General features: G+C 38.3%; 1 protein-coding gene across 5 annotated transcripts in view; it reads right to left on the bottom strand.

Annotated features, from left to right (window-relative positions):
* Positions 1 to 12,391, bottom strand: part of Map7d2 (MAP7 domain containing 2) — a 79,242-nt gene that overhangs the window by 17,979 nt on the left and 48,872 nt on the right. For all 5 annotated transcript variants that reach the window (XM_021188008.1, XM_029534415.1, XM_021188009.1 and 2 more), the window contains 2 exons: positions 6,136 to 6,266; positions 5,593 to 5,717 (listed from right to left, as the gene is read on the bottom strand). In XM_021188008.1, the coding sequence (XP_021043667.1) occupies positions 5,593 to 5,717; positions 6,136 to 6,266 (256 nt within the window). The remainder of the gene's footprint in view (positions 1 to 5,592; positions 5,718 to 6,135; positions 6,267 to 12,391) is intronic.

Raw genomic sequence — 12,391 nt, 5'->3', positions numbered from 1 at the left:
TGCCAAGTATGGTGACTACAGTCCACACACTGGTTAGGAGAGAGAGTTCTCTGATTGAGTCAGTACAACTCAGCCAGCAGTGTGAAATTTATTACTTTATATAGAGAAAAAGAAAACCTATATACACTACCTTACCCCACAAACTGACACCATAATATGAAATACTAACAAAGACTCAACATCCCTGCCACAGGGTTTTTTTCCAAATGTGTAACCTGAATCTAATCTTAAATAAACAACAAAACAACCTACATCAAAGGCAAACCATCAAATGAATTACCTTATATGTTAAGATCATGGAAAGAAGTAAGACTAAGAAAGAGACCAAAGAGTAAGGTACAATGCTACATATAATATAATATAATGTATAGTCTTAGACTTTGGGAGGTGGAGGCAGGGTGATCAGGAATTCAAAGCCATCCTCAATTACACAACGAGTTAAAGGGTGGCCTGGCTATATAAAACCCTATCAAACATACACAAAACTAAACAAATAGTAAATAACAACATAAAGGAGACTAAGGTAATTAAATTATCAAAAACAATGGGACTCTTTGAAGATTCCATCCTGGGCTATAATTGATCAAAACTACAAACATTCTATAAATCAAAGTTAAGTTTTCTAATTTTCATGTACTGTGGGTATGTGTATTAGTTACTTTTGGTGTTCCTGCAACAAAATACCTGACAAAAGTAGCTTAGAAAAGATTATTTGGAATTATGGTTGGAGGGACTACAGCCCATCATGGCTTAAAATGTCTGGCAGCACTAGTGGGAAAGGGACAGTTAGTCACACTTCATTCAGTTGGGAATCAGAAAAAGTTAACTATTGCTGCTCATATTCCTCCTTTTAATTTTCTTTTCTGCTATTTTATAATTCATTCCGAGACCCCAGACTATGGAATGGTACCACATTCAGGGTGGGCCTCTTCTCAGTTAAACCTCTTTAGAGACTCCCTCAAACACATGCCCAGAGGTGTGTCTCTTAGGTGATTCCAAATCTAAACAAGTTGACAATGAAGACCAACCCTCACAGTAAATAAAAGAATGTCTTTGTTTTTGAGGGACATATTGTCAGCAACTTACTTTCAAAAGCTCTGGGAGATAATGGTCTATGTCTACTGATAGAGGGGATGAGATGATAAAACAAATGTGGATGAAAGGGTACTTATAATTCTTTAAAAGTGAAACGAACTAAAGAGAAAGGCTTAAAAGGTGATCCAAATTCAAATGATCCTTTGATAAGACTTAAACAAATAGTATTATGGAGTGGGTAAATACATAAATCTATAGGACCAGGTTATCACTTGATGTTTTCAATTATCCTTTACAGGGAAAAGTTCAGAAAAAAATGCTCAGATAATAAAGCTTATTAACAAATGGTGGTGACAAAACAGCAGCTGAATTGCCAACACAGGGTGCCCTATGGTCACTTATCTATGGGAGTAGATAACCATAATAATGTGTCTGCCAGAGAAGTCTATAGGAATGGCACCTAGACAAAAACAATTAAATACTCCAGGGTTTCTATGAGCATATGATTTAGAGCAATAAGATGCTTATTTTGACCTATGCAAAATACCGTTATGCTATTTACTTTTCTTCTTGAGATAAAATATCTGACAAAAGTAATTTAAGAAAAGAAGAAGGGTGCTTTTTGTTTGTTTTGTTGATTGGTTAATAGTATAGCATGATGGTAAAAGCATTAGGCAGCAGCCAGTCACATTGTATCTGCAGTCAGGAAACAACAATGAACATTGACATTCAGCTTGCCAGCCCATGGAACGGTGTCGTTTACATTTAGGGCATTGCTTTCTACCTTAAATAACATAGTCTAGAAACTCTCCCACAAACATACCTAGAGATGGAGAGATGGCTCAGTGGTTAAGAGCACTGGCTGTTCTTCCAGGAGACCTGGGTTCGATTCCTAGTACCTACATGGTAGCATGTAACCTTCTTTAACTTCAGTTCCACAGGAATCTGGGCTCCATGAGTACCAGACACACTCTGGTGCACAGACATTCATGTGGGCAAAGCACCCATGCATATTTAAATTGTAAAATGTCAATAATAAATGGAGTTTGCTTATGAGAGATACAATTTTTAATATCAAGTTTCTTAAGGTGTAAAGAATGAAACAGTAAGTGCCCACACGTCCACCATTTAATCCAGAAGAAAGGCACTGTCATTATGTTGAAAATTCCTGTGTGCCCCTTCCTTGTCTGATCCTCATCTATCCTCATTCAAAGAGGCCAGTATCATCCTAAATTTTATGCATACCATGTTATTTTCATAAAAATTCATTTTACATTTAATTCTGAAGAACATTGTTTAGGTAGCAATCTGGGAACTAAAAATACATGGAATTTACTATTGATATTCTTCTATAACTTGTTTTTCCCAATCATTATGACATTCCTGAGATCCATCCATGTGGTTATTGGCAGTTGTGACCAATGAGTTCTTTACTGTATAGTTTGGCTAAATTTTAATTAATTTATGCTTGCTGCATATAAGCTCCCATGATTCTCTAGACTGGCCCACACCCATGTGATTCATCCACTATTTTTCACCTAGTAGGAACCTGTTTTTCTGAGTATTTTATTTTTATTTACTTGGGATAGAGGTTTCAATATGTAGCATATTCTGGCTCAGGCTGGCCTAGAAATAAATTTATTTATTCATTCATTCATTCATTCATTTTTGTTTTTTCAAGACAGGGTTTCTCTGTGTAACCTTGGCTGTCCTAGAACTCACTCTGTAGATCAGGCTGGCCTCGAACTCAGAAATTCACCTGCCTCTGCCTCCCAAGTGCTGGGATTAAAGGTGTGTGCCACCACACCCGGCTTTGGCCTAGAAATATATATAATTCCTCTGCCTCAGCCTCCCAAATGCTACCATTATAGTCTGGCTTTTCTGAACATTTTAAAACCAGAAACACTTGCTTCTCTTTAGACCTCTCAACTCTTTAACCAAAGTTAAGCATTCTTTTTTTTTTTCCTTTTCGCCCCCTCTGTTTTATTTTCTTTGCTTATTTTTAGGTTAATCATTCTTAATAGAAAGTTTTGAAATCTGAAATGCTCCATACTCCAAATTTTTTTTAAAGCATCATGCTACTGCTCAGAAATGTTCAGATTTCAAATAGTCAGATTAAGAATGCTTAACCAATGAAGTCTGTACATGCATCCCCAAGCCTTAGCAGCTCTAAAATGTGAAGCATTCCTAGTTCTAATGAACTAAGACAGACACATACTGAGCATCTGTCCTATAACAATAAATAGACAATCCCCCGAGGATTCTGAAGAGGCTGCCTCTTGTGGTCAGGCAGAACTCCCAGTGCAGGGATGGGGACACCAGCCCACCCACAAAGATTTCAACCCCAAATTTATCCTGTTTAAAAGAGATTCAGGGATGAGGGATGGAACAGAGACTGAGGGAATGGCCAATCAATAACTGGTCCAACTTGAGACCCAGCACCAATCCTTGACACTATTAATGATACTCTGCTTATGCTTGCAGACAGGAACCTAGCGTAACTGTTCCTTGAGAGGTTCCACCCAGCAGCTGACTACAATAGATTCAGCTATCTAAACATTAGATGGAGGTAGGGACTCTTGTGGAGAAGTTGGGGGAAGAATTAAAAGCCCTAAAGGGGACAGGAACTCTATAGGAAGACCAACAGAGTAAACTAACCTGGGACCTTGGAAGCTCTCAGAGACTGAACCACCAATCAAAGAACATACTCAGGCTGGACCTAGGCCTCCCTGCTCATATGTAGCTCAGTCTCTATGCAGGTGCCCCAACAACTGAAGTGAGGGCTGTCCCTAAAGCTGTTGCCTGTCTGGGAACCCATACCCCAACAGGGCTGCTTTGTATGGCCTCAGTGGGAGAGGATGTGCCTAACCCTGCAGAGACTTGATGGGCCAGAGTGGGGGAATACCCAGGGTGGGGGCATCCTCTCAGGGAAGGGGAGGAGGGATGCAGGACAGAATCATGGGCAGCAATTGGGATGTTAAAATGAAAAGAGAGAGAGACACACAAAAGGATGTGGCACTGGAGACTCCAAGGTAGTGAGGAATAGCCTCATGAGAGTAGCCATGGTGAGGTCCTAGCCTGTTCTGCCAGCAAGGGCCATATCAGGGTCCATGGTCCTTCAGTAGTAGGTCTGGTATCACCAAAGGCCAGGCGGTGGGCCCATGTAGATGTCTGTGGTGATTTGAATAGATGGGTATAGCCCCCACAGACTCATGTGTTTGAATGATTCACACATAGGGATGGCACTATTAGGAGGTGTGGCGTAGTTGGAGAAAATGTGTCAGACAGGTTTTAAGGTCTCCTATGGTCATGGTATGCCCTTAGATCAATATGTAGAACTCTCTAGCACCATGTCTGTCTGCATTCTGCCATGATGATAATGGACTAAACCTCTGAATCTGTAAGCCAGACCTAATTTAATGTATTTCTTTTTAAGAAAAAAGACACTCTCCAACCTCAAAGTAGTTTTGAAGACCACTAACTGAACATGAAATGTTGATACAGTGCAAACAAGCTGCAGGCAAACAAGGTTCCATCTGAGGTCTGACCCTCACTTCATATAGGTAGGTCTCCACTCAAATGTTACACTGAGGGATATATGCTCAAAACACATTATATACTTTCATGAAGATGATCTTATGTAACCCTGCAGAGAAAAACTTCCAAGGAACATTATACCTTTATACTCTACTTTTGGATTAAGTTGTAACTGAATCATTCTTTTTATTTATTATTCCTATGTGTGTGTTCATGAGGAGGGGATGTGTGCAATGGGACATGTGTAGTGGTCAGAGGACAACTCCTTCCACTTTTAGGTGAGTTCCAGGGATCAAACTCAGGTAGCCAGACTTTTATTATTAAGCACCTTTAGCAAGAAAACCCTTTTACTGACCCACTGACCCTTTAACTGAATCACTCTTGTCAATTACTGTTGGTAAAATTTTTTGGTAATTTGGGATAATGATCATAAATTTGTTTTTTTATATTGTCCTTGTTGAGTTTATCTGTCCCTAATGAAAATTATGTGTTTTATTTCAAAATATTGTGTCATATGGTAACATACCTATTATCTCAATACTGTAGAATCAGAGACAGAAAGATTAGTTCAAGGTCACAAGAACTTGGTTTTGGAGACAATGTCTCCAAAACAAAATTGCTAAGCTCCAATAATGAAAGATGGTGAGCAGGTGCCCACAAATAATGCAATCACTTCAATCTAGAGCTAGACATGGTTCATCAAAAGAAAAGGGACAATTCCAGAGGGAATAAGGAAGAGAAAAACAAAATTGAAGGCTTTAAAAAGAAAACGATGAACACATAATCTTGGCAAATATGAGTCCTATATATGTTACCAAGCAACGAACTTATAAATGGTCCTTCATTTATCCAGAAGATATATAAGAAGCATGGAGCACATACCTCAAAGATAGGCATTTGTCTTGCTCAGCTCTTTTTGCTGGTCATGCTTTTGGCAGAGCAGAAGCCACAATGTTGGATGGAACCAAACTAAGTTTGACTGTTAACCATCAGAGTTCTGGCAAGGGAAATATTGCTTACTTGGATTTTACAGGAGAAGACAACCTCTTGGAAATATCTTCAGGAGGCTCGCATCTTCTCAGTGGGGACCCATGACCCCCAGAAGAAGCAGAAGCTGCCACTCGTCCCTTCTTCACTTTCTCCATCTGTAAGGGACAAAAAATATGATAGCCACAGCTCATGACTGGCACTACTTCTACAAGGGTATTGAATGAAGTTTGACCTAGAACCTCAGTTTTGGTTGTATAGAGAGACAAGAGTCCTAGAACCAGATAGCCTGAGGAAGCAGAATGGGTTGATGCAACACTCGCTCTGACTCATGTCCCCTAGAAGAAAGGCTGTATTATCACAACAATATCATCAGGAATCTGCTACAAGGCATTAAGGTTTAGAGGAATGCAAAAAACATTTGATAGTTTTCCAAAGTTTGGTAAAAATTTAAACCAAATGCATCCTTTGAACAGGCCCTGGAGATAGATGGACAAAAAAGAGACCCCAGGTCAATGGTAGAAACAATCACACTGTCAGACAAACTATAGAGTGAAGAAGAACACTTAAATTTACCTGTGAAGGTTCTCCTCCAGCCATGGCTCCCTTCCCAGCATCTCCCATGGCAGATATAGGTGTATTCTTCTTTTTCTCAGTGGTCCGGGTTGGAGAGGACTTGTATGAAGATTTGAGAGGGCTCCCGAGAGCTACACAAGGACATGCATGGAATACTAGAGAGTTACAGTACAATAACCAGAAAATAAAGGAAGCACAGATGGAAAAAGCAGAAGAATCAGGAGTTGAAAAGAGCTTACTTCTTTAAAAATGTAATGTTTAGTCCGCATTTAAAAAAATATTATGCTCTTTCTACTGAATATACATTAGGTCTCATCTTAAATAAGACTCAACAGCCCTGTTCATTTGAGTGGTTAATGTACTTTGGAGCTAAGACTTTGCCCTGCCATCTGATAGCTCGATTTCCTTGGACAGGCTACTTAAGGTCTAAGCCTCAACTGCCTTATCCAGGCAGGAACACAGATGTCCTGACTGCTGTCTGTGCAAGTCTGCTTACAAGGTTTAGTGAGCTTTGGTCAGTATCTAGGAGCTGAGATTTTAGGAAGGTTAATGACATTCACAAGTGAATGGTTAAAAAAAAACCCACAAACCCTGTTTGTAAAAATAACACATTCTAAGTCTGTGAAGTTTGGATATTTGTTTGGTAGAGAGTGCCTACATGACTAGACCCTGTTAAAAACCCAGGGCACTAAATCTTTAGGGTGCTTCCTCTGTTGGCAACACTATGTGTGTTGTTGCATGACTTTTCTAGGATATCCTTAGAAACGTAGGGAGTGGTGTTAGTTTTTGATTTTTTTTTTTTTTTTTTTTTTTTTTTTTTTTTTTTTTTTTTTTTTAGTTTTCTCCTTCAGTGGAAATGAGGGGGGACCAACTTTTTCTTGTTTTTGTCTCAGTGGCTAGGTTGGAACTAAGTACTGAAACCAGAACAAGTTTCAAACTAATGTTTTGGGTTTTTTTTACACTATTATTTTTGTCTAAAAATAGAGACTGAAAAGACCCAAAAAGAAGAAATTTCCAGAAGATATATACATTGGAATTTTAAAATTCAAATAGAGGCTACTACAAATACAACCCTCCTTTGGTCTCTAAACTGTGAAACATCCTGAATACTGCTGAAACACCTGGGTTACATATAAATGTCCACATGACAAGGTCATTGTTGGCACCATCAAAAAAAAACAAAACCAAAAAACCAAAAAAACCAAAAAACCCAAGCTGCTCTTCAGTGCTATAATTCGGTTGCAAAGAATATGTACATTATTTGCAAAAGATTGTCAAAGTGCATTATTACTATTTTCTGCTTGATTTTTAAAAGTAGTTGTGGTTTATAAAAGTGGACAATACAGCCTGACTCTTCTTACTTTACCTTTTCCTGGTACATATATCTAATATACCTTCTTTGAAAATTTAGGATTTGACTATGAATAATCTCTAAACATGACATATCTTTCTGATTAAGATGATTTAATTTTTTCTATATTTTCTTCTCCTCTTCCTCTCCCACCAATGAAGATGTTCTGCCCTTTTTAAAAAGAGGCTTGTGCAATTGTAGTGAATAATTGAGAAATCAAGTTTTGGATGCTGAATAGAATACAAAGGAAAAAAAAGTCTGGTTATAGTGGCATGGGGGACATTGTCACGATATTTGTAATCTTTGTTTTCCAGAATTGCTCTAAGAAGTTCTCTTCTTCTAGAGGAAATTTCCCACAATGCCTCTGCAAGCTACTGTGCACACAGATTTCTAGGTCTAGACTGTACATAACACTGTTACTGAGATAACTATGATGGGCCATTTTTTTGGTATACTGCCATTACAGCACATTGATATATTATCCACACTCACCAGGTAGGTAGGCCAGTGTCACCAACAGAAGGGGACTTTGGGACTGATAGCCTTAGGCAGTCTTTCTGGAATCACAGACTGAATTACTCCCACTGTACTAAGCACCCGGGGGCAACTACAGTGCTGGAAAACTACAAAAGGAATGCAGATCGGGGAGTGAGTCTCTTGATCAATGAAATCCCCTGCTCTGAGTGCCTTGAAGTCCTCACTGTCTCATTTTCCATAGGAACCCATGTTCCCTCAAGAATGGTACTTGTTATTCATGTATTCATGTCTTTACCATCATAACACTGCCTCAGACCTGAACTGAAGGTGGTCAGTAAAGCTTCAACTTACTGGCCAGAACTGAGCTGGAGCCAGGTGAAAAAGATTCAGAAGGACCAAGGAAACGACATACATGGCTGACAGACCTTTAAGGTTAGTGGGATTTGATTCTACTTTTAAGCCCAGGTTACCTAAAGGTTACATGTAAGATCAATGCCACAGGCTGGCCTCATCCTGTTGTGTGGGGTCTCACTGGTTGAAAACATGGCAACGGGGTTAAGAGTATAGACTATTCAGAATAGAGTGTTCAGATTTGACTGCTGGCCTTGGAAAAGCCAGCTTCTAAGGTGAGTCTCTGAACAATGCCTGGGAATGTAAGACTTTATCAAGAATCCCAGCATTAGCTGGTGAGGAGATAATTTATTGTGCTTTAAACTGTATGTAAAAACAATCTGAATATACACTTTCATTTCAAGAATACAATTTTTTTTCAAGACAGGGTTTCTCTGTGTAGCCCTGGCTGTCCTGGAACTCACTCTGTAGACCAGGCTGGCCTTCAACTCAGAAATCCGCCTGCCTCTGCCTCGCAAGTGCTGGGATTAAAGGTGTGCACCACCATGCCAGGATCAAGAATACAAAATCTTGATACATATTGAGCAAGGAGTTCACACGGTAACATCTCTGTAAAAAAAAAATCAGCATCAAATATCTACCAAACTTTCCTGGTGGGCAGCTCATTCTTGTCTTAACTCATCTCAGTAAACATATCCTGGGTGATCCCTGGAGAGGCTCTGGAGCTAATGCTTCGTCTTTCCTAGACTTTCCCTTTCATTTTCCCCCTTGGTGGATTCTGTTGCATGTCTTTTCATCATAATAAGTAAAAGAGGTGAGTCTACCTGTCTACTGAACCTTCTGAGCAAATCTGAGGAATCCCTGAAACATCTCTCCTTCTAAGAAGGAGGGTACTTCCTACTGGCTAAGAATGTAGGGCTACTGCTGAGGTAGAATCAGCACATCATTTAACTTTCCCCTTTAAATGTCCAGTTCATTGATTTTAGTATATTCACAATCATAACCAAATTACAAATAATTTTTTAAAAATATTTATTTATTTATTTATTATATGTAACTACACTGTAGCTGTCTTCAGACACTCCAGAAGAGGGCGTCAGATCTTGTTACAGATGGTTACGAGCCACCATGTGGTTGCTGGGATTTGAACTCCGGACCTTCGGAAGAGCAGTCGGGTGCTCTTACCCACTGAGCCATCTCACCAGCCCTACAAATCATTTTAAGGCTCTCAAATGAAACCTTTTATCCATCAAGCAGTGATTAACCTTTCTCCCCTTCCTTCCATGTTAAGCATTAATCTACTGTCTGTCTCTAGGATTTACCTATTTCAAACATTTTATATAACCAAAATCATGTAATTCATGACATTTGTGCCTTCCATCTTTTACTTTGAATAGTTTCAAATTTCATCTATTAGGTATCATCTATCAGCATGACTTTCTCATTTAAAACTAAACAATATTCTACTTTATAGATATGCTTCATTTTGTTTATCCATTCAAACTGTTTCCACTTGTGGCTACTGTGAATAATGCTGCTAAGAACTTTTCCCCTTTAAGTGTTTTTAATTTTTCTGGCTCTATCTAGGAGCAGAAGTGCCAAATCACACTGTAACCACTTAAGAGGTTTTATGGCCAGACAGGCACATACTGGCAATCTCAGTACTTGGGAGATAGAGGCAGAAAATTCGGGAGTTTAAGGCCAGCTTCAGCTACATTAGTGAAGTTGAGACCAGTCTGGACTACATGAAGTTTGATGTCATTTTCACTGAATACACTGTATCTTGGAATGTGGCCTTATAGATACTGTGCTGCTCATCTGCAAATGAAGAGAATGCTTACCCTCTTAAATCTTGACATCATGTTCTAATCTCATTCAATAAAGAAAGGTCACTGATAGCCTGATCCACTGTTTGTCAGAGTTGGCCTTTCTACAAAGTTTCCATCACTGGTCCATGGATCACATTTTTGAGTAGCAAGGCTCTAGACATTTGTTGAGCTTTTATGCTGTGCCAACTATTGTGTTACCTTATTTATACTATGATCTCATTTGATCCTCATGACAATTTAATATGAAAAATTTGAGACACAGTCGTGCTATATTGTTCAGACTGGCCTCAAACTCATGATCTTCCACTTTGGCCTACTAAGTAGCTAACATTATAAGCATTTACCACAATATGTGGCTTTCATTACAATAAATAAATATTTCTGCTTTATATATGAGCAAAAATGAGTGGTAGCTGAGGTACTCCTAATGATGTATATGCTATCCCCCCCAAAAAATCTCCTAAGAAAATTCTAACCTCCATAGTCTATCAAGTTGATTTTCCACCTGATTCACATGTCACCAGTCATAAAATAATTTACTTACCTATATATTATTCAACTTTAAAACAAACCCAACAGCAAAATACTGTTGGCAGAAAATGCTATTAAGCCATTGAAAACATTTCATAAAGGCAGCAAAAGAGAAGTAAGATGCAAAAATTCAGGAATGAATCCAAGGCTGATCAAAAATGTTTCAAAAATTTTCTTTGATTTCACAGCTTGGACTCTTTCACTGAACTGGCCTGTTCAAAGAGCATGTATGTGGGTAAAACAGGCTGTGTGGTGTCAGCAGTCTTGGAAACAAGAAAGGTGTCTATGGAATTAAGGTGCATGCAATGAGCTGAGGGATGGAATTAAATTGAATTTTTTAAAAGCAGAATTAAAATAAAAGAAAATAGTGTTTAAACAAGATAGTGAATGATAGCATTTAACATCTTGGTGGCAGAACAACTGTGGAAATAAAAATAACTCTAACAAAGCATGGTTTTGGAGTTTGTCCAAGTAAAATCAAACAAATAAAACATCACTCAAGATTTTAGAGGAGTTCATTCATTCTCTTGTGGCATCAGAATTAACTCAACACACTATTCCCTGAGCTGCACAGGTGAGCTCTAGGTGTGTAATGGTACACACCTATAATCACAACATTTGAGAACTGAAGCAGGAGAATCCTGTGTTTGACGCTGGCCTTAGCTACACAGTAAGAACCTGTCTCAAAACCAAAACAAAGCAGAACAAAGAACAAGCACAGTGACCGGTACAAGATGGAAAGAATTAGCCCCACTTCCAAAAGGTATATGGACTCATGTAGTAAATACATATAACACTGCAGAAACAAAGATCAAGCCCAATTTTACTAATTAGAAACTAATTTTACACTTTCTTAGAGGCCTGCTCTTTTCCAAAGAAGAAATGGAGGAGGAGTGGATCTAGGGGAGAGGAGAGGTAGAGAGGTGCTGAGAGGAACAGAAGGAGGGGAAACTGTGGTTGGAATGTATTATGTGAGAGAAGAATGTATTGTCAATAAAAAATTTAAAAATATATAAAAGAAATATTTTAAAATGCTGATTTTTTTAAAAATGAAAAGTGCCTTCATACAACAGTAAAAAAAGAAATTATTTCCTCTGCTTTTAATTTTACACCAATGGCACAAAAATTATAGCCAACCAAATAACTGGCTTTAGTGGAAGACAGTAGGTAGGATTCATGATCCAAAATTCGTTGACTCCTGGTGGTTATGATTTACACCTAGCACTTGGAAGTAGTAATATCAGGAGCTCAAAGCCAGCCTGGACCATAGAATGAGATGCTGCCTCAAAAAGAAAAGCAAAATCAACAACAAAATATCAAAAACATGAAAAGAAAAAAATAAAATCCAACAATGAAAATGTTTTGGTTTAGGGATATGTGACAATAGATATTGTTTAGATGCCTATTTAGTAAATGGTATGGAGATTAACATTTTTCAATCTAGAATATACACACAAGCAAATAATTCAGTTGTCAATCATGAAATGGCATGTTTATGTTTACATGTTCATCAATGAAAAAAATGAATTTAAGATCAACCTATAACCACATGATCTAATGAACATGTGGAATATGTTCCCAAAAGGAATAGCCATAGAGTTAAAAGTGTTAAGTATTTTCTTTTCAAACTCTGCCTTCCTTCCATGCTTCGAGCAGTTACCCATAAATGGACATCAGAAATGAACAGCATTATGACACTTCCGGGAACTCTAACATA

The sequence above is a fragment of the Mus pahari genome, chromosome X (assembly GCF_900095145.1).
Source record: "Mus pahari chromosome X, PAHARI_EIJ_v1.1, whole genome shotgun sequence".
Lineage (NCBI taxonomy): Eukaryota > Metazoa > Chordata > Mammalia > Rodentia > Muridae > Mus > Mus pahari.
Note: the sequence above shows the minus strand (reverse complement) of the source record. Positions and strands in the feature narration are given on the sequence as shown.